Below are 26169 nucleotides of genomic sequence, written 5' to 3' on the forward strand. Positions count from 1 at the left end.
AAAATGCAAGGAAGTTGACTTTACCTATTCTGGAAACAGAGACAGTTCTTGCCATCATCCTAGCACACAAGTTTCAGGTTTTGATGTAACTGTAAGCTCTTAAGAGTGTATTTTTTCAGGAAGCCTGCCCTTAAGAGGTTTTTGTAATCTTACTGATTCTTTCATATGGAATTCTTCATCCATATTTAATTCATTACATCAGGTACTTAAACAGTTGTAAGTGATCACTATATCTAGACCTCTTCTATCTGTTCTCTAATTTTAACACACAGATCTAACCACACCACTAAAAAAACGAAGACTGTATCAGCTGTTGGAGTCTGCATTCTCAGAAACCTCCACACCAACTCCTTCTCCATATGCCACACCGACTCATGCTGACATCACTGTCTCCGAGGCATCATTGTTTGCTACTCCACCTAGGATAAAACCAGAAGATGAAGCTTGTAGAAATGGTTACAAACCCATATATTCACCAGTTACTCCTGTAACTCCGTGTATACATGGAAATACCATGCACTTTGAGGTAAGATTTATAGTGAATTTCAGCACGTTCAGAGAATGTGTTTAGATATTCTAGTGTAAATCACTATTGGTACTCCTGCTAGAACTGACTTGCAATTTCTTCTTATTCATGTAGAATATTTCCTCACCTGACAGTTCCCCAGAAATAAAAAGGCGAGCTTACAGTCAAGAGGTAAGGATATTTGCCAAAAACTGCAAAGGGTATCTTGATTTCACCTGTATGACTGCATCTTTCTTAGTAAATGCTCTTCACCAGGCATTGCAGGTTTCCTGGAATGTAACGGGTAACTTCTATGCAGGTTTTATTTGCTTACTACTCTGTATGTCCACTTCACCTGTTTCATTTTGTGTTTTAAATGTTTCTCTCTCCCCTTTCTCTCTATCTACTTAAAAATCCTGATGGCTGTCATAGAAAGGAGTAACTACTGCAATTTATAGATAAGAACAGAAAAAACAATGCTTGTGCTTTTCAGCCTGTAGTTAAATCTGAATTAACATTTCTCCTTGTTACCCCCAGTATCTTGTAATGGTTTTTATTAAGCCTAATTATGCTCAGAGTGAGAGAGCAGAGCAGAAAGGTAATAAATGGATGTGGGTGGATTAGTTCAGGAGCAGCAAGTGCTGCTGGAATGTGCCCAAGTACTCCCAGCCTGGGGGATGGATGTGTCTGTGTCCCAACGCTGGAGACTTTCACTTCTGGCCAGCTGTGTAAATGAATGATCTGGATAGTCTCCCCTGGGAGTTCAGCACATAATGTAGGGGGGTGTGTGTTAGGTTAAAATCTTAACTGTTGAAATACACAAAGTTTTTCATGCGATCGTAGCTGTTGACTGAATATAACAATTGCTTCCAAACTATTGTAACTGAATGTTTTAATGTTTATCTGACTCAAATAGAGAGGTTTTACTTAGGAACTTTGCTTTGTAATACAAAGAATTTTAAAACGATTTATGAAAACATTAAAGCATGGTGATTGAGAAAAGCTGCTTCCAACCATGGATATGTGCTGAGTACAGTTTTAAGAAGTACAAAAGTAGTTTCTTTAACTTAATTTTTTTTCTCTCTCTACAGAGTACTGATTTGAATATTGTCTCAAAATTTTAGAGTATGTTTTCCTCCCCACCCCCCAAATGAATATTTTGACCCTGAGGATCCTTTTTATGTTCAACTGAAGCAAATGCTTTGTAATTTCTTGGCTGGGGACTTGCTCCTGTTGAAGCTCCTCCCCTTCCTCTTTGAGTTATAAAAGAAAACCTGGCTTTTAAAGTTTATTTTGACTTTGGTTAACATGCATTTTATTAAAATGCTTTTACATGATATATAGTAATAATAGAAGTAAGTGTCTGGCTGTAGAATTTTTTTTTTTAAACCAGACAAATTCATGGTTACTGGAAGGCCTTTAATCCCACTTAAAGGCACAACTGAGTATCAGAATAGTTGCCATTTTGTTGGAGTGTGAAAAAATAGTTGACATGCTTTTTCTTCACACAGGGGTATGACAGAGCATCGATTCTAGCACTGAATTCTTTCAGAAATTCCAACCTGACAGAAATGGGCCTGCAAGAAATAAAGACTATTGGATATTCCAGTCCAAGGAATAGGACTGATGTCACACGGCAGTGCACTGGAGAAATGGAATCTGTATCAGACCTCCAGCAGCTGGGACTCGAAGTAATTGAGCAAAGTGCACTGCATAAAAACCTGGAAGCCCCCACACATGATAGGACTGATTCAAACAGCCAATTAGAAACTGCTCATTGTGGCCGGGGCACAATTTATTCTTCCTGGGTAAAAAGTCCCGACAGGACAGGTGTAAATTTCTCAATGAATTCTAATTTGAGGGACTTGACCCCTTCACATCAGTTGGAGGTAGGAGGTGGATTCAGAATAAACGAGTCAAAGTGCCTGATTCAAGACGATGCTAGAGGCATGTTCATGGAAGCATCTGTTTTTTGTACTTCAGAAGATGGAATTTCATCTGGCTTTGGAAGGACTGTCAATAACGACAACTTGATGGATGGAAATTGCACACCCCAGAATCCTCCACAAAAGAAAAAGGTTATAATTTTAAGAATCATTTGGTCTGTGTTACATAGTCTGCTAATGATATTTCTTTAACGGAAAGAAACATAAAATAAAAAACAGCTCATGGCTTATCTTTAGGTACTGTAATATAGTAGACATTATTCAGGGGCAGTAATGAAGAGCAAAGAGTAAAGCTGCATATACCCAGTAGTAAATTAATTTTTCCAAGTAATAGATACACATTCACCTTTATTTCATATGAGTCTTAAATGAATTGCTCAATAAATAATCGCTTTTGTGGTCTGAAAAAGGTTGCTTATGCCACCAAGTATTACAATATTCTGTTATACAGAATATATGCTAGTATCAGAGCGATCATGTACTGCGAACATTTGTTATGAATTACAGCAAGAAATTGCACTAACATATGTATGATACTGATGCTTTAAAAAGCCCATTTTTATATACTTAAGGTGTCATGGCTTCACTGTTAGAACTACACAGAAATCCTAGGTTCCAAGAAATCTTCTTGGCTTAATTTCTTTTTTTATAAAATATTGTGTTTGAAAAATAAGCACAATCTAAGTCTGCTGCTCTCAAAATGGTTCTTGTAGGCAAGTTGTGTGGTCATGGGCAGCTTGAACCAGAACTGGAAGCTACTCTGCATAACTGTCCTTGTCGAATTGTACAGGAAAGCAGAGTCTACCTTTGCTCCTTGCAGAAAAGAAGGATGACAAACATGGAAGACGATAGTCTCTCTAATGCAACAGCTGGCCAGTTCTGTGTCATAACAGACTGAGTAATCTTTCTTGTTTGAAAGATGTGATTTATTTTCTTTATGGAAATAATGATGAGGGGGTGGTGTGTGTTCTGTGTATGCACATGTATGCGGAAAGGGGTTTTGGTTTTTTGGTCCCACTGAAACCCCCTGACACACCTTCTTCCCTGTGCTCTGGGGGCATCCTGCTAGGGAGCACTCATGGTTCTTCAGAAGTTCTCCATCAGAATTGGGTTTTCATTTACTGTGCTTCAAGCAGAGATGTAACTGAAGCAAGATGGTAGGAGCTCTGTTCTTACCTGATCCTGGCCTTGAAAATTTTACAGATCCTCTGTGTGTTACTTCTGGCAAAGAAAGCCAAAAAACCAGAAAAGCCAAAATTTCTGTAGCTTCCTTCTTCTTTGAAGGTTAAATTAATTTCTTTTCAAATCCCAGCAGCACTTAGCAAGGAACAGGAGGGAGGGTTACTGAAGCACTGACAATTGTGGATTCTTCCAGGTTGTTACTGCTGAGGGTTTATGCTGTGCTAATCCTCAAATGAAAAAAAGTGTGGCTACCTCCTGACACACACCACACACAAGCTGCCCAGGATTGCTGTCTAAAAGTCTCTGTTTGAAGGAACAGTCAGAGAAGACTGTATCTGTACCCCTGAAAGAATGGGGTTTAGGCTTTCTGAAGAGACAAGACGCCAAAAAAAAGGGGGGGGGGGGGGGAGGGCAGCTTTTTACAGTGTAAAAAGGGGTGGGGGGAATCTCGCCTAAGGAGAAGCTGAGAATACAAGAATTTTAGTAGAATAATAAAACCCTTTGCCTAGGATCATGTAAGACAATGTACTTAATGCAGTTATTAAAGGAGATTTTCCAGATTTCAACATGTCTATGGGCATTTGCTGCTCTATTTTCTCTCACCATTGTACAAGCTGATCACATTTTGGTATGGTCCTGTACATTGTGGCCACATTGCATAATTTCATGCATTCTTAACATCCAGGTTTGCTTTAAAGCAGTATTCTTCAAGGGATCCCAGTCATGTGATGTGGAAATTGTTTGAAAACAAGAGCAGTTCTTAACCAAAACTTTCTTTTACTAAAAATAAAGTATTTTTAACTGGTTTTATCCTGACCTGTAGCTGAGTCTTCTAGTGGGTAGATCTGTTTGAAAGTGAACAAACACAAAGCCCTAGGACTTTAGACAAAGCAGACTGCCTTAGTTCTCTCTGTGTAGAGATGGATGTCCACTTTTATCGAGGACTAAGCCAGTTAAATATGAATTTTTTTCATTATTGCTCCTTAGTTTCTTGTTTTGGGTTCTATATGGTTCTGAGTAGGTTGTTGATAACTAGAGAAAAATATTGAAAGACATCAAATGTCATTTCCACCAAACCAGTGTCATTACTGAATAAAGTAGGTCTGAAGGTCAGTATTTCAGCTTTCTGCTTGAAATCCTGAAGATACATAGGGAAAACTGTTGAAAGTTATTTTTCTCACTGAAGAGAACTTACTAAACATTTAAACTTTTCTATTCTATGGAAGCTTTATGTAGTGATTTTATATAAAAAAATATGTATAAATTAGAAACCACTCTTGCCTTTGTGTGTTACTGGTTTTGGTAATAAACTTGACTTGGAATTTAGCTTTAAAGTATGTTCTTAATCAGTCTCTTTTAAAGTGCAGTAAAGACAGAAATTCAAAATAAACTGGGAAAAGAATGAAATTTCAAGTTGTGAATTCTATATATTAAAGAAAAATGTATGAAGAGCTTAGAGTCCTTTGATGCATGCATCAAGAGTGAAGCAGAAGCACAGCGGGTTTTTCATACAAGGGAGTCAGACTGAGCACAGTGTGAAATCTCTTCAGATGAGCTTTACTGTATCAGTATTCTAATGGTGCAGTTCCAGGGGAGGCCTGTGAAGTGCCCTGTAGCTTCAACCAACCGTATGACTTCGGCAGCAAACCTTTTGCTGACCTGCGTCATTGCCCGTTTCTTTTCTGAGGCAAAATGCATACTTCTTTCTCTTGGCAGAAACTTTTACATCATCCTTACAGTCATTGGTAGTAGCTCAGTACTCCAGAAATTCACTGCAGATGTGGTGAAGTATCTTCAATTAATTTATCCCTTTTCTTTTAGAACCAAGTAAATGGTATGTCTTACCGAAAGAAACGGTGAGGAAGGGAACAAGTCAACTTCCCTTCTAATGTTTGTGATTTTTTTTTTTTTTTTTTTTCTCCCTAGGTATCTTTATTAGAATACCGTAAGAGACAACGAGAAGCTAGAAAAAGCGGCTCAAAGACAGAAAACTTCCCTCTGGTTACTGTATCTCCTCATGCTGCTGGTGGAGGAAATATTAGTAACAACGGTGCTAATGATGGGTTTAACAACAGTGGTGAAAACGGGGAGCAAACTGATACCGCTGCAAGCCTACCTTTACCACTGCCAACTACTGTTTATAATGCAGCCCCAGAAGACAACAGCAACAACTGTGCAATTAAAGAATCTTCTTCCAGCGAAAAGAATGAACCAGAAGTTCAGTGGTAAGCCATAAAACTGTAGGACTAAAGTGCTGAAGAATTACTTAATTCTAAGTCTTTTCTATTTGAAATCTAGTTTTCATAGGTAAGGGTACAGTTGCAGATTACTAATTGGAGGGCTCTTTTTAAGATTAGTAGAGTTATCTTACCTCTTTCCTCAGAAATACAGCAGATACCTCATAAAGACTAAAATAGATGGAAAATTACCCATAAGATACTGGTTAGCTTATTTTCATTGTGCTTTGCTTTTTTATTTTCTGAGAGCAAAATAGGTATTGGTTTAAGCAAAACAAGTTGCCTAGTTCTGTAGATTATAAACTCAATGTAGGTAAAGTACAGTTTTAATTTTATAGAAAATGGCATCGGTGAGTAGGCGTGCTCCTTCCACCATTGCACAAGCTGGGCTGGGTGTGCTTGCTAGGGTGTGTGGAGGAGAGATAAGCAGCAGCAGGATGGAGAGGATGCTGTGAGAGATTTTTAGTTGGTTTGGGTTTTAGTTTTTCTCAGCATGGCCTTGGCTCTGCTCTCATGCCCTTATATCTCCACTGCTTTGTCTGTGGGCTGAAGAGAATATTTTTTCATCTTAAATCTCAAAACCTTTCCAAAAGTACTGTAGGGAGGAAGGGTGGAACAGGAAAATAGTCTGTATTGATTAGGAAAAGCTTACAGAAGACTTCAGGATATTTGTTTTTCAGTGATCTGGGGGGAATGTGTTTGTGGTGGTTGCTTGCTGCTGCTTAAATGCAGTGTGCAGGGCTGCATGCAGTCTGCCTAACGGCTCCTTCTGCCCAGGTAGAGAGTGTGTGGTGATACTGGGATCGTTGTTTGTGATCATTAAATGGTTCCCCTGTGTGCAGAGCACGTGCTCTGTTGGATGTCACACCAGATACCCCACCAACCAGAAATCCTGGGCAGACAGACACGGTGAAGGGGGATGCGAGGGAATGACTTCAGTCTGTATAAACATTGCACAACATTTTCCACTGCGTTTTTGGTAGCCTTAAGGTCAGCTGTGGTGATGCTGTCTCCAAAAATGTTATTAGCACAAAATATACCCTGCAGATGTTCTTTACGCTGTAGAGAAGGCCTAACAGTACTGGGGATGAACGTGGGCTGAGGAGTTGGAACATCCTCCTGCTCAGATGCTCCAGCTGTTCCAGAATGGAAGGATTTTGTAGAGCCAGTTGTAGAGAGAATGTAAGTGGAATCTTCAAAGTTTCACTGAAAAGGGGCTGAAAGTTCACTGTGCAGAAGCTAGTGTATTGTATTGTAAGCAAAGAATGTGGGAACAGGCTAAAGGGGGAAGAATTTATCAGCAAGTTTTTGGAGTAATCCTGTAGACAGCAGCACCAAAATTTCAGTACAACAGTATTGTAAAGCAATGCTGTATGGTTTTGCCTGAAAGAAAAAGAAGAGATTTACAGAGTGCTGTTGTTTATGGTGTTCTTGATCTGGTTGTTAGACGTAATTGACTATAGAAAGCAGATATGACGCTTAATTTCTTACACACTATCTGGCAAGTTAGTAGAAGCATAAACGGAGTGTATTTGTAGTTGTGAAGTATTTATAATTACAGATCCACTATTAAAGAGCAGTTTCTTAAACTACAACAAAACAAAAAAACCCCACATTTCCAGCTTTGGAAGAAGACAGTTTTCTACAAATGGAGAATATGAAGTAGTACCTGCAACTTTTATTTTTTTTAAATGTAGTTTTTCACTTTTCGTGGGTCAGAGAAGGAGAAAAAATAACCCAAACCCCAGAGATTTACAGATGTTGTTTCCCTATTAAGAGGAAATGTGAGTTCTTTTAATGTAACAAGGTGGCAGGAAATCAGTATATTGAAAATTGGGAGAAAATAGATACAAATTACTTAATAAATCCCAGTTATGTACAACTAGTTGACTGCATGTAAGAGCCAGGTAACACTGTAAATTTTCTCTGACCCAGTATTTGCATATACATTGTCCTAAATTTGGTCTGCGGAAGTACATTCTCTTAAATTTTAAATTACGCTTGTCTCTTCTAGGACTGCATCAACCTCTGTGGAACAAGTGAGAGAACGAAGTTATCAGAGGGCTTTACTTCTCAGTGATCACAGGAAAGACAAAGACAGTGGTGAGTTGATTTATCATGTCGAAGGTAGATAAATCTAACCAGTTCCCCTGTGGTAGTCAGTAATCATTCTAATACTGTGTTTGGGTCTGCTTCATCTGTAGGGGGAGAATCACCTTGTAGCCCATGTTTACCGTCTCCACCTTCATCTCATTCAAATCTCATTTCCCAGTTGCAGCTTAAGGTCCCTTCTTTCCCTGAATTTATGAAAGGTCAGTAAGCAGATGACCTTGTGTGACACTTGACATACTGAATAGTCTCTTACAATAACATCAGTAGCTCTTTTAAAGTCAAATATAAAGTGCTTGACCATCTTTGTGAAAGACTTGATTTTCCCACTTTGATATTTGTCTCTGCTTTATGTCTGTAGAACCTGATTCGGAAAATCCAGAGCCTACTTCTGAATGTCCGTCCCCAGATACTTCGCAAAGGACGTGTAAGAGTCCATCAAAAGCAAGCAAGGTATGCACAGCGTATGCAGGCGCGCGTGTGTTTGCGCAGACATCTGTTGTATAATATGCATATGAGTATGTATGTACGTCTCTATCTTAAACTTAACCTCATGATTTACTACTAAGGTTACATACGCGCATGTTCGTCTGGCTGTGCGGTAACTTAACATAGGTGAACATCGGTAAGAATAGTTGTGGTACTCCATACATGCTAAGAAGTTGGTTTCTGTGTAAGCATTCATAGGTGATCTTGCGTTCTGTAGACGTGGAAGAGATTGTATCGGTGGATTCAGTGTCGCCACAGCTCTGCAGGGTGAATGGTGAAGAACTGGCAGTCAGAACTGACAGCAGTAACAGGCTTTATGTACTTCATAGCTTAACAGGAGTTTGCCCTTGCCCCGTCAGGGTTTGGCACTGCCGGAGTAGAGGTACTGATAGGAAGAAAGATGTTGAGTAGCTGCCTGTACGGTATTAAATGAAGTAATTCAGGTTGTAACGGTTAGTCTTACCTGCTTGTGCTATGCCAGTTTTAAGATGTTAAATCACTCTAAAAATGGCGTTATTTTTGTAAATGGTCTCGTCTGGAATTCTTTCTCACAGACTCAGAAATCTAAAACTTGGAATAACAGATTCTGACTTTGACCTGATGGGTCGTATTTCTGTTACTACTTTAAAATACACTTGCTAGTCTTTGACCAATGATTGATCTATCCTTGCTAAAAATGGTGTCTTGCTAAGTTCAAGCTTTCTATTGTTACTGTGCCTCAACACTTCTTTTCACGGTCAGAGGGAAAGAATATTCTAGGAAGTTCTTTTCATTCTAACACGGGTGTAGTTGAATATTCGGAATGTTTTGCACTGACTGACTTTCTCTTCATTTCAGCCCTCTTCACCGAGTCCTGTAGTTTCAACGCAGTCACTTGGGAAAACACCCACAAAACCGGATTCGCACTGGGAAACTGCAGCTAATGCACCCGAGGCCGAATGTGCGAACCATCCAAAATCCGAGCTGCAACAAAAACAGCTGACAAACAACGTCCAAGCACTTTCAAAAAACCATCCATCTCAATCACACCTGCGCAGTTCTGCTGAGCAACTTTCACATTCACAGAAGTTGCCTTCTGCACCTTTGAAGCTGCATTGCCCCCCTTCACCTCACGTCGAAAATCCTCCCAAGTCCTCTACGCCCCACGCGCCCGTGCAGCATGGTTATCTTTCACCAAAGCCTCACTCGCAGCAGCTGGGATCTCCGTACAGACCTCATCATCCACAGTCACCTCAAGTTGGAACGCCCCAGAGGGAAACACACCGCAACTTCTATCCGGCGGCAGCAACCCTTCCGCCTGGGAATCAGCAGCAGCCTAGCGGACCCCTGTTTACTCAGCCAACTTCAGGACAATCTTCAGCTTCTTACAGCCAGTTTAACCAACAAAATTTGAACAGCAATGCACCACCTCCCCCGCCCCCCCCACCCCCTTCTTCTACGTACTATCAAAGCCAGCAGCCCTCTGGAAACTTTCAGAGTTACAGTCAGCTGAAGGGCAGCATCCCCCAACAGACTGTCTTTTCATCTGGACCAAATCAAGCACTTCCCGGCACTGCGGGTCAGCAGACGGTGCCGGGACACCACGTAACGGCAGGGCATTTTTTGCCTTCTCAGAACCCCAGTATTCATCACCAGGCATCAGCGTCTGCCGCTCCACCTCCTCCTCCGCCACCACCTGCTCCAGGCCCTCACCTTGTACAGCAGCAAAGTACCCATCAGCAGCACTCCGTAGCACACGTCGTCGGTCCAGTTCATGCCATGGCAGTAGCGCCTGGATCGCACATTCATTCTCAGGCTGCTGGTCACCATTTGCCACCGCCGCCTCCGCCACCAGGTCCTCTCCCCCACCACCAACCTCCCCATCCTTCAGCGGGACACCAAGGTTTGCAAGCACAACACCAGCATGTTGTAAACTCTGCACCTCCCCCTCCTCCACCCCCCCCCTCCACTGTTATAGGCTCGGGGCATCACCCAGCATCAGCACAAGGGTTACACCACCCATCTCATCAAGGACCCCCCCATTTTCCTTCAGCCGCTCACGCGAGCGTGTCCTCTTATTCCTCACAAGCCCCACATCACACAACGTTAGGACCTGGACCTCAACATCAGCCTGCTGGAACAGGACCTCATTGTCCACTCCCCGGTCAGGGTCCTCACCTCCAACCTCAAGGACCAAACAGTATTGCAACACCCACTGCTTCGGGGTTCTGCCCTCACCCCGGCTCCGTAACCCTTCCCCACGGAGTGCAAGGGCAGCAGCAGGCGTCCCCTGTGCCTGGACAGATCCCCATTCACAGAGCACAGGTGCCGCCCACTTTTCAGAACAATTACCATGGTTCAGGGTGGCATTAGAACAGATCCCTTTAATTCTAAACATTTTTAAAATGTTCTGTAATATAACCTGTGTATATTTCGTATGTACCTATTCAAGGTACTTTTTAAAGCTTGTACATGATACTTTGTATAAAAGCAGAACACCAGTGCTCTTTCATTGTATTCTTTCCATTTTTTGCTTTTTAAAATTCCTGAAAATGTGCTGTTAAGCCAGTATTAGGTATTTCTTTTTATTTTGTAAGTGGACATTCCAGCGGTTTTTTCTGGCAGTAGGTTTGATGCTGCATAATCTTTAAAATTTTATTGTTGCAGTTAAATTCATTTAGTGAATGTTTTCTATATTACTTTTATACATATGTAATTAAATAAGTACACAGGCTAAGTGATGGCACTAACAGTTTTTTTTTTCCCATTTTCTTCTGTCAACAGTTCTTCGTGTGCATAGAGATAGAAAACAATGCAATACAAATTTTTATAGTTTTGGTGTGGACATGGCTTTTTGTTTCATCAGTTATTTGCAGGAATTGTAATTTAATGTATAGACTGTTTCTAATGTCTCCAATGAGTGCTGTAAATACTGTATTTCTTTTTGCTTGTACAATTGCTTAAAGCTTCTTTCATTTGATATAGTATTGTATATAATAAGTCTCTTTTGCAAAAAAAAAAAAAGTGTGATCTTTGTGAAAGTAGTACAGTATATGATCTTTAATTTTTTTTAATATACTGTCACATTGCAGCACTGGTTGGGCATTTTAATTCATGTTAATAAATCACGATTATGTCAGTTTTAACTGCTTGTCCTAAAAGGGTGGTATGTCTTCAGGGAAGTGGCCTCAAGTGTGTAAAACACACAGCCTGGCCCCTCTCTGTGAGGCTGTTCACTTCCCTGCAGTTTCCAGCTGTGCTTTATTGCTGTAGCGTGGACAGATGTGGAACTGGCTGGAGGAGGGGGGGTTATTTCACCTCCGGAACGTAGAGGTGAGGAAAAATCACTCTTAAGCACAGCGGGGTCCGGTGTCGCTTTACCAGTGGGTTAATCGGTGGGTAGCGCTGTTCGTATACCAGCGCTGTTGTGCACTAAAGCTGTACTAGACGTGTCGCTCTGCCCTTGGTTACAGGCGCTGCAGCACCACCTGTTTGCCTCCTCTGGCGGATTTCAGCCCCTCCTGTTAGTGCAGACTGCGGAGAGCTGAGTGAGCGGTGCTGCAACAGGGTATGGAACGTTACCAACTATAGAGCAGTGTACTTTTAAAGGGAGGGGTATATTCCTGCTGCTGAAGAGCTGTTGCACTTACTTATCAGGTGCAGAGTTATTCCGTAACTGGTGGGTGACAGTGTCCTCACGTCTCAGCAGTGACCGCTGTCATAACCAAACTCTGCTCAGTGGCTCCGCCTCGGAACCAAAGAAAACCTGAAACTGGATGGGAATTGGCCGTTCCTACACACTGGAAAAGGTGGTAATTCTTTTTAACATAGGAAAAAAAAATGGGCAGGGGCTGCTTTAAATTCTGATTTGCCTCCCATTATTCAAAGAAGTAGTTAGTAAAAATAGTACGGTACAAATACTTCCCTGAGCAACCGCTGTCTATGCAAAACAGGCGTTGCATGGAGTACCCCGTTCTGTACTAGCACGAAGCAGAACAGGATTAGGCCATTGACCGCAGCAGAACAACCCACCCCACCCTGACTGCTCAGGCACCGATTTTGACGAAACTGCATCGCCCGCTGTAGCCCAACATTCAAATCTGGTTGTCCTGCCCCCTGCCCCCTTCCATTCCTCCATGACGGATGTCAGTAATAGTCTCAAATACAAGAAAGTGTAAAATACACACTGTACGGGGGGTGCGGTCTTACAGCAGCATGAGCAGCTGCTGTTGTGGAACAGGACTGGTGCCGCGCGAGGTCCCAGAGTCCCCTGTATCGCCATGGCCAGGCGAAGGGCAGAGGTGCTGCAGTTACTCGCCTTGCCTGGCTCGCATTTGAACTGCGCTAGACGCAAGCGCGAGGATTTTCTATGTATTCAAGAACAGGCTTCTAATTAGCTGCAGCAACTAAGCACTACTGGGGGCTAGGCCAGGTGTGAAGATGAACGTAACGTTTACCTCTAGCTCTGGAGTCCATTGTGGCATTGTCCTCAACCCGTGTCTTCCTTGCAGCCATTAAAAGCGGTTCCAGTGTGAAGTGCTCAGGGTGTGGAGGGTGAAGGCACGCGGTCCTGAAACCCAGCTGCTGGCGGGGCCTCGGCACGTGGACCAGTTCCTCCCGACCGGTGCGTGTGTGTCACGCTGGGGTGGCCTTGCAGTTTCTTTGTGGAAGCGCGGCTGCACCAGCCTACCGGGGACGGGGTAATCGCCGGCTTGTCCGCAGTAGTTAAACACCTTGTATGAAATACTTCCTTGGGGGTTTGTCACGTCTCACCTAGCACCCGCTTACATACCGCCCCTGGGGCCATACTACCCTTCAGGACGCTCTGGTTTACACCAGGTGACGTATTTTATGAATTAACACAAAAGCTGTTTTTTCTCTTGGGCCTAGCTAAGGCAGCCCCCCCGCCCCATCACCACAACTCGGCCCCGCTGTTGCCATGGCTACCAAAGATTCCAATGACCAGCACAATGTCTGAAAAAACAAACCACTTTAATTAGACAACTGCAAGCACCTCAAACAACTGGTTATTGTTACAGCATGGGGCTATCTTCTCACAATCTAGTTATTGCAAAGGCATGTGAATAAATTTCATATGGACAAAAGTCAAGAAAAAAGTGGCACCATAGTTACATGAAGATCAGAAGTAAGCTTACATTCATCCCACTGACTTCTAAGAGGCCAAAACACACCTCCGTACTGTACATTCTAAAATCTGTATTGCCTATAAGCTTCAGCCTATGCAGCTTGCTTTTTTTTTTTTTCCTAGGAAACAAGTAATTGTTGCGTGCATCTTACAACGGGTAGTCGTATGTCTAATGATGGGAAAGAAGAAAGCTAGTGCAATTTGTTTTAGAAACATGTAAAGCTATGAATGGAATGAGCATGATCTCGTTTCTTGGATTATTTTACCCGCTGCACTGTAAGTAGCTGCAGCTATATCCTTCCTTAACTGATGCCAAGCACACACTTTTATTATAAAAGATCAGGAATTCTACACAGAGAATGGTTCTCATGCTCTACTTTTAATTTTCTTTTTTCTTAAGGTATAGTACAACTTACAGTGCTTACAAAAAGGCAACACCATATGGTACCATGTCTTCACTATCACATTGTAAGGGAAATTGCTATTTTTCTTTTCTTAAAAGCACTTAAAATAGGCAAAAGTTCTAAAAGGGAGTGCTAAATGGTAATGCATACTTTATTAGAAAGAAGTCTAGCCTTCCTTTAAAGTGCCATTTGGGGAATGAAATCCTGTAAACCAGAGCCACTTTTTTTAAAATCCAATGAACGGGAACTGCTACAGAATAGAAAGTTTACACAATTCCTTAAAGCAGTTTAAAGTCCACTACATGCAATTGGTTTGCTATAAAGCTCTCTAAAACTTAGTCGCTTTACTCTGAAATTGAGTCCCCAGTCCCATATTTAAATGGAAATAAACATTTACAGGGTGCATTTACATACACTATAATACAAGAATGACGTCCCTTTGCCAGAAGATAAAATTGTACAATTCCTCGCCGTAACTCAGTTCTGACTTGATAAATTTCTTACACTCGTAAATTATATAATATGCATCAGCTAAAATATTTTTTTTTTTCATAAATAGTTACAAAACTTGCCAAAACACATTGGGGGGGAAGTTTCCTTTGTTCAAAAATCTGACATCTGAATGCCACACAACACAAGAAACAATGCTTAAAGACACGTTAAGTGTTTTCTGAAGAAAGTGGGTGAGTAAACTACTAGCTGAAGACAAAAAGACTACCCTTCCCCAAGAACACAGTGCACAAAAAGCAAAATGTCAAACAGTACCTCAAGCAAAATAAAGGTCTGAGGATTGAAGCCAGCTCACGTGTGATCCTGCTAAAGAATTTGTGACAGTCACCATTTAGGTCCAATGCATTGGAAAGTGGTTGCTGGCTTTTTTTACAGCTGGGAGACTCTGCTAAGAATTCAGCCACGGATGCCTAAGGCATTCTCCAGCTGAAGCACGTTTCTCTGGGACCATTTCTAGCATGGGAATCAGGAAATCTGTAAACTGTGCAGCATCTTCGTGAGGCCAACCATACTTCTCCACAAGCACATCAAAAAGACTCCAAGGTTTCAGCTTGGTAATGTGTCGCAGTTCTCCTGCAAACAGAAATAGTAGTGGCATTAGAATAGGACCCCGTTAGCCCTAGTAGCGACTAATCCCTGTTCCGTTTTTCTCCCACTCTGCATTCACAGCACCTTGACCAGGCTGAGAATCGTTATTGAGGAAGGGCAGCACAGGGCAAGCTTGCTCGAGGTCCTCAGAGGAGACGAGGATGGCCGACGTCAAAACCAAGAAATCAGTCCTACAGCAAACCGTACGTTACACCTGGACTCCACGGTACACATCATTTCTGATGCTTCCTTTTGGCTTCATGCCGTCTCCCGCACACACAGGCTCTCATGCACACACACGCTCACGCCGTAGACAAAAAACCACGGCAGGCCTTCCCTTCTTAAGCAGCCAACAAACCCAGACTTTACGCACACTGCTGCAGCCCTAAGCTGGAGGTCTCGGCAACCACCGAGAGGCCACTGCCCCGCTGCATGGCAGCTGCAGGCTACGCAGCCGAGCAGCCATCCGTTCCAAACCAGGCCCAGCACAGAGGTTTGGCACTTGGAGATTCTGCTCCATCCCTCAGACAAACACCCCCAAGAAGCTGGGTCTGAAGCCCTCCACAGAAGGAAGCGCCCGCTTTGGCTATGTCTCCTTCAACCAACCACCCACACAAGCGGTGGCAGCAGCTGCAGCACTCGAGTTCCATCAAGGGAGGGCATCTGGCCACCCCGGCAATGTGATTCAGACCAAAACAAATGAAGGAGGCGAGAACCCTTCTGCCATTCAGACCAGCAGTGTTATCCAGGTTTATCCACAGGTCATCCAGCGATGGGGAAAAAGACTCTCCTGCCTCCTCCCCCGCCATCTCCCTTCTTCCCAGGCATATGTCAGAGCCAGGCGGTCTCTATGCGATGCTACAAAAATCACTTCGGAGACCCTGACAGTGGTGAGCCTGCGTGTCCCCTGAACTGCTGGAGTGTGATGGCTCTCGCCCAACACCCACAGCTTCACAAGCACGCTGCACCGTCCAGTATGGGGGTACACGAGCCATACTATTTTTAAGCCAAGTGGTTTGGCAACATAATTGTCGTCCCTGGCTGTAATCTACTGCCCATAAAATGCCATCAGACATCAGCTTGCAGGTCTGAGTTTCTACACATCCCTGTGGCTGCAAAAGTTCCAAAGCAGGAGAAAAAAACCATGTCTTCAGACTGACCCTGAGAGGGGGAGCATCTGAATGCCACAGATTAAAAGCACCACAGGGCCAGCAGGACACAATTCTGCTGCCTCGGGCCATAGCAGAAGGTTCTAGGCAAGGCGCAACACTTGGAAAAAGAAGCTCCCTGGGTGCTATCTTAAAGATCCCCAAAAAGCAAGTGTGCATATGGTCAATCACTCACAAGAGAAAAAGAAGAGACCTGCTGGTAATAGAAAGTCAAGATGTGCTTCCTACAGCTCGCCCACTGTCCTCTTCCCATCTCACAGGGTGGGAGGGGTGCCGAGGTCGAGAAGAATGAAAGCAGAAGTGATTCCTGCCGGCCTGTGTCCGTACATTTCCAGTACGGGCATGTCCCATCAGTACCCTCGAGTCAAACACAAAAAGGCTGTGCTCTGGGCGCGTGTCACTAGCCCTCGTTCTCGTGGGGGACTCCAACCTACCGCACGCCTGCTGGAAACACAGCACAGCGGGCGGGAAACGGCCACGGAGGTTCCTGGAGTACGCGGAAGAGAACTGCCTGCCACAGCTGGTCAGCGAGCCAGCCCGGGGAGATGCCCCACTGGGCCTGCTGTCAGCAAACGGGGAAGGGCTGGTGGGCGATGTGTGGTCGGAAGATACCTGGGGCATAGCGAACATGGTATGACAGAGGGTTTGGTTCTGGGAGAAGCAAGGAGGGGGGTCAGCAGAGCAGCCAGCATGGAATTGCAGAGGGCCAGCTTTGGCCTGTTTAGGATCCTGGTTGACAGAGTCCTGTGGGAGGCAGCCCTGAAGGGCCACGGGGTCCAGGCAGGCTGGACATTCTTCAGGAAGGAAGTCTCAAAGGTGCAGGATCAGGCCATCCCTATGTGCCAAAAGACGAGTTGGTGAGGAAGACCAGCCTGGCTGAACAGAGAGCTGTGGGTGGAACTCGGGGGAAAAAGAGTTTACCACCTTTGGAAGAAGGGGCAGGCAGCTCTGGAGGACTACAAGGATGCCACGAGGTTACGCAGGATGAAGATTAGAGAGGCGAAAGCCCAGCTGGAACTCAGGCTGGCCGCTGCCATAAAAGATAACTAAAAATGTTTTTACAAATACATTAGAAACAAACAGAGGGCCAAGGATAATCTGCATCCTTACTGGATGCGGGGGAGAACATTGCCACAAAGGACAAGGAAAAGGCTGAGGTACCTAATGCTTCTTTGCCTCAGTTTAATACCAAGACCAGTTACCTTCAGGTTACTCAGCCCCCTGAGCTGGAAGACAGGGATGACGAGGAGCAGAATGAGGTCCCCACAGCCCAGGACAGGAAGGAACTTGGTCAGTGACCTGCTGCTCCACTTGGACACACACAAGTCTATGGGGCTGAACAGGATCTACCCAAGGGCACTGAGGGAGCTGGGGGAGGGGCTCGCCAAGCTGCTCTCCATCATTTACCAACAGTCCCAGCTAACTGGGGAGGTCCCAGCAGACTGGAGGTTAGCCAGTGTGACACCCATCTACAGGAGGGGCAGGAAGAAGGATCCAGGGAACCACAGGCCTGCCAGCCTGACCTCAGTGCCAGGAAGGTTATGGAGCAGAACATCCCGAGTGCCACCACGTGCCACATGACAAGCACAAGGCCCACCAGCCTGACACCACTCGGGCCATTCACATGGACTTTCAAAGAAATGCTAAAACCGTAACAGTAAGTGAAAGATTCCTAACAGAAGCTCTTTATTTAGATGTTTGATAGTGAAGCACCCAGGAAATATCCTGAGAGGACAGCAGAGTTGTCAGAACTGTAAAACCCCTGTGGCCAAAGCGGAGGCAGCGACAGACCTTCTGAAAAATGGAATGTTAAGTCAGACAAATTATTAAAGAAATTTCTGAAGGGCCGGGGGTGGGGGGAAGATGCTATTTTAAAGCTTTCTTTGATGACTGCAGTACAAAGAAACAGAGTTAGACTATGGAATTTGTCAAAGACAAAGCTGTGTCACCGCACAAGAGGGATATGGATTACTGAACAGTAAGAAAAGGATGACATGAAGGACTGGGGAAGCAGCAGGGGGATATCATCTGCTAGTATGTATTTAGAAGACACGCTCCTCAGAACTAATACAGGAACTGCTGGCGAGGCCCCACAGTACTGAGGTGGAAGAGAGGGAAGTGGAGGAGAGCCCTCTCCTTTCTTCCAGCATGGTAAGTAAGCAGCAGTGTTTTTCCTTGGTACAACTTCCAATGGGCAAAGCCAGCACCTAGCCGGCATCTCACACAGGTTTAGGTCACAAGGAAACAGGGCTAGGAAATACCAGAAGAAAACTAAAAGGGTCCACAGCCTAGCAAACATAAAAGCGTTTTAAAGTTTTAGTGCCAAAACATATTAATCATTTCTACAGACAAAACAGCTTTCATGAAGGCACTGGAAAAAAGGACTCACTGGAGTTATTACGCGGCTCAGTCAGGATGAGACCCTATAAAAAGTATGTGAGCATTTGTGTTATAGTGACTAAGCAGTAACTTATAAATGCTTTTCCTTTTTTAAATGCACCCTCCTATTTTACTGAGAAGAAGGGACTTACTTAATCCTGTAAACTCGTTAGTTGGTAACACCTTTCCTTTTGTGCCTATGACTTCAGTGGCAACTCAAATATTTCAAGTTTGTCTCTGAGGTTGAACTTGCCTAGGGACAGGAGCAACACCGAAATCGTAATTCCTCGATTTTCACCCAAGGCTCATGTTTTCAAAACAGGAGCCTACAGTTACATTTCTAAGCCCACTTCTACACCGCAGCATGAAATTTTTGCAGAAGCCCCAGGCCTGTACTGCATGGCTTCTGATCTCAAGTGCTCAGGTCATAAGCAGATGAGTACAAAATGCTTGCTGGCCAACTTATGAATTGTATCGTTCCCTGCCAGCCCATCAAACACAGAACCCTCCCGTGGGCACCAGAGAGGCTGGCAGTACTGAGGTGGCCAGGAAAAAAGAAATGGATATCTGGTGCCCAATTCTATGAAAAAAATCTCAAGCGAGCAGGAAACCCACCACCTCCATTTTCCCTCCACAAAGCGTTTCAGTTTTCCTGACTTGTAACAGTAGAATAACTGGTATGATCTGAAAATGCAGCTTGGGCTATTACGCCTCCAGCCCGCATTTGAGATTTTCTGTTTTGAGCAGAACAGATGGGATCCAGTCTACTTAAGCTTCCACAGCAAACTTGCATTTACATTTTGTGTGGCAGCTGAACCAAGTCTTTCAAAGTGCTTAAATCCCACCCAGAGCCAAGGGAGACGACGCCTCTGAGGAATGTCAGTGACGTACAGGCCCTACAGGACAACAGCGGCACTTAGCAGCGGAAGATCTCATGGAAGCACGTGGAACTCTTCACCTCATGGGAATTTTACAAACTACCCTCTTCTGTGCGCCGCAGACGCTGTGGTTATTGTGTTAGGTCATTTTAAGGTTCTACGACATCATTAAAAAAATGCCAACCCACCTGGTGTAAAGTGAAAAGCGGGAACGTGAGATATGCTTTAAGGGGGGTCAGGCTGGGTGATCTTTCTAATTCAGTACCTGCCTCTGACGGGGGCGGCGGGCAGAGGCAGGGAGGGCGGGCAAGGAGCCTTCCCGAAGGCCCTGCCCACGCTCCAGCAGCTGCAATTCCTATGGCGGGGGGTGCCAGAGGCTGCCCCCTGCCCACCTCTTTTACTGCTTTATACAGTGTGGGCCTCTCAGCCCTGAGCTTGCTCATCTCGGTCGACATGAGTCTCTTTTCCAGGCTGCTGCTGCTAAGGCCGCTCTCTGCGAGCCCTGTGGCAGCGGGCTCCTGAAGCTCGCCGCTGCGCAGGGAAGGACTTATTTTCAAGCCACCCCCGCAACTTTCACTGGGTGTCTCCCAGCCCTCACGTGGCAGGTGCTGGAAAACTGCAGCCGTCTTCAGCTTATCCACTAACTTCCTGATTTTGTAAACCTTTATTATTCCTCCGGCAACACTCTCCCCTCCACGCAAAAAGCCACAGGTATTCTAGACTCCCCCAAACGGCAGTTGCACCATCCCCTTGATCACCACTGCTGCCCTTCTTCACACTGTTTAATGCCATTACATCCTCCTTAAGGCGATGAAGACATGCAGAGGTCCCTGCTGTACCAGAAATACCCACGCACACGCCAGCCCGCTCTCACGCAAGGGAGGAATGAATCACTGGACTGTATCCTGGCCCATGGTCCCAGCCTCTCAGAGCACAGTGCTGCTGCCACTGCTGCCCCGGCACCACACGTGCCCAACGCAGCTGGCTGGCACCAGCGCTGCCAACGAGCTGCACGCTCAGGCACGGGCAAGAAAGAAGCCACAGCACTGTTCAGCAAGAAAGCGTGCTCATCAGCTGCAGCCAACAGCCCCCGCAGTTCCCCCACCACAGAAGGGGATGCTCCTGAGATACCATGTCCCTCCATACAACACAGTGTTGTCTCAATATATTGAGGGGCCAAAAGACTCTTGAAGCATCACCACGCTCCTTCACGTGTCAAAAACCTGTCTTAAAGGGCAGCCTGAACAAAGACAAAGTACAAATTTGTAAAAGAACTGCAAGGCCCAGCGCATTTGTTCAGATTACTTACTTTCTTGTATCAATTGACAATTTTAGAGGGGCTGCACTTCTGTACAACGCCAAACAAGCTAACTCATCACCTACGGCTGTGGCACTAAGGCATTACAGTAATTCGGAGCGTCTGAAGTGCGACAGCACGGAGCACAGCAGAGCAGCTTTCTCCACCACTCTTGTCACACAGCGATCTTTTCTGCATGCTGTCCCTTCAGGGAAGTTCCGAGTGCGTGACGACTGACTACATGCAGCTGCGTGCCTACTGCCCCCTGGGCAATATTCCCTTCCCACCTTGGTTAATCCTTGTCAGTGGCATATGCTGGACCACTATGCACGAGCAAAAGTAGCTGACAGGTGATTTTCCATCGCATTGCAAGCTATGCATCGCTCCATTCCGTACGTTTACATGAACACTGGACAACAACTTCACACAGACATTTGTTATCATCCACACTTTGTTGAGTACATCCCAAAATGAATTTTAAATGTAATATTGAAATGAATACTGCAAATCATGGCTTTTCTCAGAAAGCCAAGTTTACACCAAAATTCTTCTTTAATACGAGCTCTCCATTTAAACGGATATATTTCTTCACTACCCATAAATGAACATATTCTCCTTTTGGATAGTGCTATGCTTTAAATTAGTGTTGCATAAATACCGTTACCTTTTTTGGTGAAAAACTCCTTGGAATATTTCCCCAACATAGCGTATTTTCGAGGGATTTTTCCCAGCAGTTCAATGATCAATGCTATGTGGTCTGCATTGGAGAACATTGCCAGCAAAACAGAAACATACAACAGTTTAATCAGTACATTGCATGCACACACTAACACTGGCCCGGTACAGACAGAAATAGATTGATCCTGGTAAAAAAAGATACGTGCACACTGTTCAGTGGCTAATTTGGAAAGATGCTTTCAGCAAAACTTCCTTCTGAAAACAACATTTGAGTATCAGCTGCTACAAACAAGTTTTGCTATGTAATTTAAAATGTACCAATATTTCCAGAACTTTTAGCTAAAAAAAAAAAAAAAAAAAAAAAAAAAAATTTATAAAATTTTGTCACAGATTCCTGCATGTTTTGTTTTTCCAAAAGAAATTTTTGTTGCGTGATTTCAGGAAATGTTCCTCAGTGGGACATCTACAACCAGCAACAGCAATTCCACTTCTGTCTGCATCACGGCACCTTTCAAAAAGAAGAGGTACTACCTCTGCGATTGAAGAATTCCCGAGAATATTTTCCAGATAGAGCAAAGTGCCTTGGGATATTGCCTAGCAGCTCTATGATGTGTGCTATGTGGTCTATGAGGGAGAGAAAAAAAGGATACGGGAGTGGAAGGGGCAGGGAAAGGATGGGATAAAAAAGAAGAGGAAAGAAACTGGAATTAGTAAAAAATCAGAAATAGTTTCAAATCAACAATGTTTGCAGCAAATCCATGCAGAGGTTTCCAGGATCAGCAGAGCTCTGGCATCATTAGTAGCATTTAGGAACAATGAATGATGCCCACATTACCACTGCAAAGAGCATTTACAAGCAAACAAGCATGAAAATGGACAGGTATACAGATGGAAGCAGGAGTTAATTCTGATTTTAAAAAAAAATTAGTATTTGCCCAATTCAAATAAAAATACACAACGTAGACATTATTCCAGTGTCACTCTTATAAAGAGAAAATACTATAAACTTCAGATCTGTCGTTTCTTTTCTAAACTAAAATGTTGTTATTCTCAATCAGGTTTCCACACATATGCAATCTTACAAGAAGGGCAGTTTAATTCCTTCAGGCAGTTGTTAAGTAGATGAGTATCTGCAGAAGGCAGTTTTTGCCCACCCACTGCTAGTGATGGAACTTAAAACTAAAAAGAAAAAAATCATATTTATATTCTGAAAACAATGTGTATGAACAGTTCACTCAAATACAAAACTTAACTCCACTCTAAGCTCACTGGAAATTTAAGAGGAGTGTGAAAATACGTACAAACTCATACAACAGCTCAAAAGATTCATACCTTCATCCCTGGAATAGTCTTCACCAGAGTGTGGTTCAAACAAATAATCTCCAGTCGCAAGCTCAAAAGCCTATAATATAACAGACATATTTATGGGTATTTCAGAAGTAATTTCTAATCTTAAGATGTCAGCAAAACGTCACAACTATCTGAGAACCAAGAGGGAATTAACATTCGAAGTTCAAGGGCTACAAGTGGATCTGAGACTGAGGACAGGCCACTTACCTGGGGACCGTCATTCCCGCAGTGCAGCGACAGCACGAGCCCCGGCTCAGGAAAGAGCCCCCGTTCAGCCCCGAGCGCCCCCGTCACTACCAGAGGCTGGAGGTTTGGACACGGGCAGCACACCCGAGCCCCAAGCGTCCCCACCTACTCAACCAGGATGAACAAAGGAGACGGACAAGGAGTGTGGAACTGCAGTCCCTTCCCCGGCAAGCCCTGGAGCTCCACCAGCTGACCAAGGAGCACTTCCCGGGAGACAGCGAACAGCACCTGGCAGCAGAGGAAGCGATTCCGCACCGATCGGCTGCAGGAGGTGTGAAGGGGGCACCGGTGTAAGCTGATATTAAACGTGTTTTACCTACCAATGTGCCGTCTTGTTGATCGTGTTAAATATGTGTAAGTTAATGAAGCTGAGAGAGAGGTATTTCTAAATATATGAAAAACAGCTACATTTCTAACTGAAGGCTAATTATCCGTCAGCTTGCATGGTGGGGACCGAAATAAAAAAAAAAAATCAGAATCAGAAATAAAAAAAGAATCAGAAAAAAACCCCATTTAGAACTACAATTAATCACTTGAAATTAGAAAACAGGGTAAGGTTCCTTGATGACTCTAAATCTGGAAAGTTTTTTTTAAAAAAGTATTTTTGTTGAATCAGAAGTCATCAAAGTAAATACTGCAATCACGGGGTAAAATAGTGAGACTGACATTGATGAAGGAATCCAGAGCACACACCATGATGACTGATTCTTTCGGGACACTGCAACACTTCGACGGGATGCTAACCCCTATGTTAGGTCAGGACAAAACTGAGTTTCTCTTCATGGGTGTAATGCACATTAAATGTCACAAAGCACTGAAAAAACTATGACAGCCCATACTTGTGCACAATCATGGATTCACCTAGCCTAATTTGTTAAAACTCTTCTCTTTCTGTTCTGGATCACCAATTACCCAAGAAACCACAGGAATCTAATTCTTTCCAGGTGGTTTACTCAAACTATTTTCCATCTCCAAAACCAGGGAAAAGATCTGATCCAGAAAATCATTCCAAAAAACAGGCAGAACTTCCTGGCACATTTCTGGGATGGGATTTCACTCTGTTAGAACATTTACTACAAAATATTTGTCTCCTAAAAATATACATGCTTCTGTTCCAATTTGTAGTCTGGAGTTGTTAAATCACCTGCAAATTTAGACTATTTATGGGCACTTGGCTTTTTCAAGCTGGGAACTGCAGTGCCATCCAAGTGGGCTACAGCCAAAATAATTCATTGCCATCACACACGGCAGCCAAGAAAGCAAGAATGCCCCTTGTTGACACTGATCCTATGAGTGGACCTTTAGCTTCTAAAGTCACCATCACTGGTAAGAAGTCATCCATTCTTTTTCTTACTCTACTCTTGGATCAAGTTTTCATTTTACAGCTTAAAGAAAAAAAAAATATATATGAAGGACTTTAATAAATTACCAGGTATTTGGACCAAAGAAATTTTTAGAGTGGCGAGAAGAGATCACTGGTAGAGGTCTCTAACACAACGTGGAGAATATTGTTATTCTCTTGAGATAAGACTGAGAAGCCCCAAGAGTCCCCTCTGTATCTCACGGCAATATATTCGCTGGAAGAGCTGGACCATGCTGATGGGGCCGATTTCTGAGGACACTGAGAAACTCACTGCTGTAATTAACACAGGTTCCTGGAGAACAATGGAAACGTGGTTGAATTTAGCCACAAAGGTAGACTCCAGAAGAATACAGCTTCTGTCCCAAGAAATGAAGTATTAATAGCTTGACATGTCTCTGTGGGACTACAAAGATTAAGTTGGAAAAATGGTCAAAACTGTTCATAGAGAACCACAAGAAGTAGGCATACCACTATGATACACTGAATATCAGATCAGTTTGTATATAGTAAGAGCTGCAAACGCTAACAGATTTGGGATACTTGTACCACCTTTTTGCTGAAGAGAAACTAAAGCTTTTCAAAATGATGATACCGCTGCTTTCTTCCTTTGTGTGTAGCTTTGACTCCATGCCCAGTGGGCTGGAGCCACAGCATCTCAGACACTCCATTTCCTGACTCTCTTTAAAGGTCTCTGCACCAAGAATGAAAAAAAATCTTCTGACTCGGATGCACACATGGACAGCCCAGAGACAGCCTTGCTTTTTGGGTGCTGCAATAAATATCTGCAATAATACTTCTTCGCATTCATGCAGGACAACGCCTCACAGGTTCATCTGTAGCAACCTACTAATAGGTTTCTAGATATTTACAGGATGGATTGGCTACATAGCACAAGGTAAATGAAATCAATCGGGTCTCGTAAAAAAGAATAAATTCTTGAGCTAGGTTTTTACCATAACTTAAAAGAATCAGCATTAATAAGCACATACATAGCCATAAGAAGGACAATGACACCTCTGGATTGTATCAATCGGCATTCTTCTGCTCTTTAGGCTGATGTCCAAAGGCCCGAAGTGCCAGAAAGACCAGAAAGTGCGCACAGTCCTGTTAATGAGTCAGTGCCACCGAAAGAAGAGCACTCTGCTGCCCGCACTCCGAGCTACGCTTCTGGCAATGCACTGCTGCTTTGGATTCCCCGAGCACTCTTCAGTGCTTACTGACACTTCGCACCCAACTGCAGGCACAACTGTAAAACTGCTCCAATTCCTAAGTCACTCCGTGATAAAATCAGGAGGTGGAGACCCTTGATGGACAGCAAGGTGAACACAGGCCAGCAGTGCACTCTTGTGGCAACGGAGGACAAACACGCACCGGGCTGTATGTAACAAGCATGTTACCAGCCCTCGGTGGGACGCGACTTCTCCTTCCCCTCAGTGAACCAGTTTGGGGCCACCAGTATGAGAGAGACCCTGCCAAAGTGGCGATAGACCAGGAAGGACTTCTAAGAGATTAGGGGGCTGGGCAGAGGATGCAGGAGGAGAGGCTGGTGGGGCCGTGTTTGTTCAGGTTGGAGAAGGGGAGAAGAAGGAGGGATGTAATTGCTGCACTCCACTGTCTGAAAGGCAGTAACAGAGAAGACCAAGATACGCTCTTCTCAATGAAAGGCCAACAGACACAAAGCGAGATGGGAAATTCCAACCAGACAAGAAGAAAA

The 26169-nt window shown here is 44.0% G+C and overlaps 2 protein-coding genes and 1 long non-coding RNA gene across 14 annotated transcripts in view; 2 read left to right on the top strand and 1 right to left on the bottom strand.

Annotated features, from left to right (window-relative positions):
• Nucleotides 1–11593, top strand: part of KMT2E (lysine methyltransferase 2E (inactive)) — a 62343-nt gene extending 50750 nt beyond the window's left edge. For 4 of the 8 annotated variants that reach the window (XM_005443465.4, XM_027811499.2, XM_014283439.3 and 1 more), the window contains 8 exons: nucleotides 273–526; nucleotides 641–697; nucleotides 2017–2583; nucleotides 5560–5858; nucleotides 7885–7973; nucleotides 8075–8182; nucleotides 8341–8432; nucleotides 9306–11593. In XM_005443465.4, the coding sequence (XP_005443522.2) occupies nucleotides 273–526; nucleotides 641–697; nucleotides 2017–2583; nucleotides 5560–5858; nucleotides 7885–7973; nucleotides 8075–8182; nucleotides 8341–8432; nucleotides 9306–10820 (2981 nt within the window). In that variant the 3' untranslated portion in view covers nucleotides 10821–11593. Of the gene's footprint in view, nucleotides 1–272; nucleotides 527–640; nucleotides 698–2016; nucleotides 2584–5559; nucleotides 5859–6917; nucleotides 7053–7884; nucleotides 7974–8074; nucleotides 8183–8340; nucleotides 8433–9305 lie in introns of those variants that run through there. The other 4 variants (XM_027811500.2, XM_055710941.1, XM_055710943.1 and 1 more) reach the window with 2 other exon arrangements.
• A 1153-nt stretch (nucleotides 11594–12746) lies between these two features.
• LOC114017025 (uncharacterized) lies at nucleotides 12747–19933 on the top strand. Its single transcript, XR_003561830.2, has 3 exons — nucleotides 12747–13071; nucleotides 15177–18415; nucleotides 19391–19933. It is a non-coding gene; the product is annotated as an uncharacterized LOC114017025 (long non-coding RNA).
• The window catches only part of SRPK2 (SRSF protein kinase 2), a 147698-nt gene continuing 134951 nt past the window's right edge, over nucleotides 13423–26169 (bottom strand). For 2 of the 5 annotated variants that reach the window (XM_055710946.1, XM_055710947.1), the window contains exons 14-17: nucleotides 22829–22898; nucleotides 22028–22120; nucleotides 21483–21575; nucleotides 13423–15080 (exon numbers count right to left, since the gene is read on the bottom strand). In XM_055710946.1, coding sequence (XP_055566921.1) covers nucleotides 14896–15080; nucleotides 21483–21575; nucleotides 22028–22120; nucleotides 22829–22898 — 441 coding nt within the window. In that variant the 3' untranslated portion in view covers nucleotides 13423–14895. The remainder of the gene's footprint in view (nucleotides 15081–21482; nucleotides 21576–22027; nucleotides 22121–22828; nucleotides 22899–26169) is intronic. The other 3 variants (XM_055710948.1, XM_055710950.1, XM_055710949.1) reach the window with 2 other exon arrangements.

This window comes from Falco cherrug, chromosome 5 (assembly GCF_023634085.1).
Source record: "Falco cherrug isolate bFalChe1 chromosome 5, bFalChe1.pri, whole genome shotgun sequence".
NCBI lineage: Eukaryota > Metazoa > Chordata > Aves > Falconiformes > Falconidae > Falco > Falco cherrug.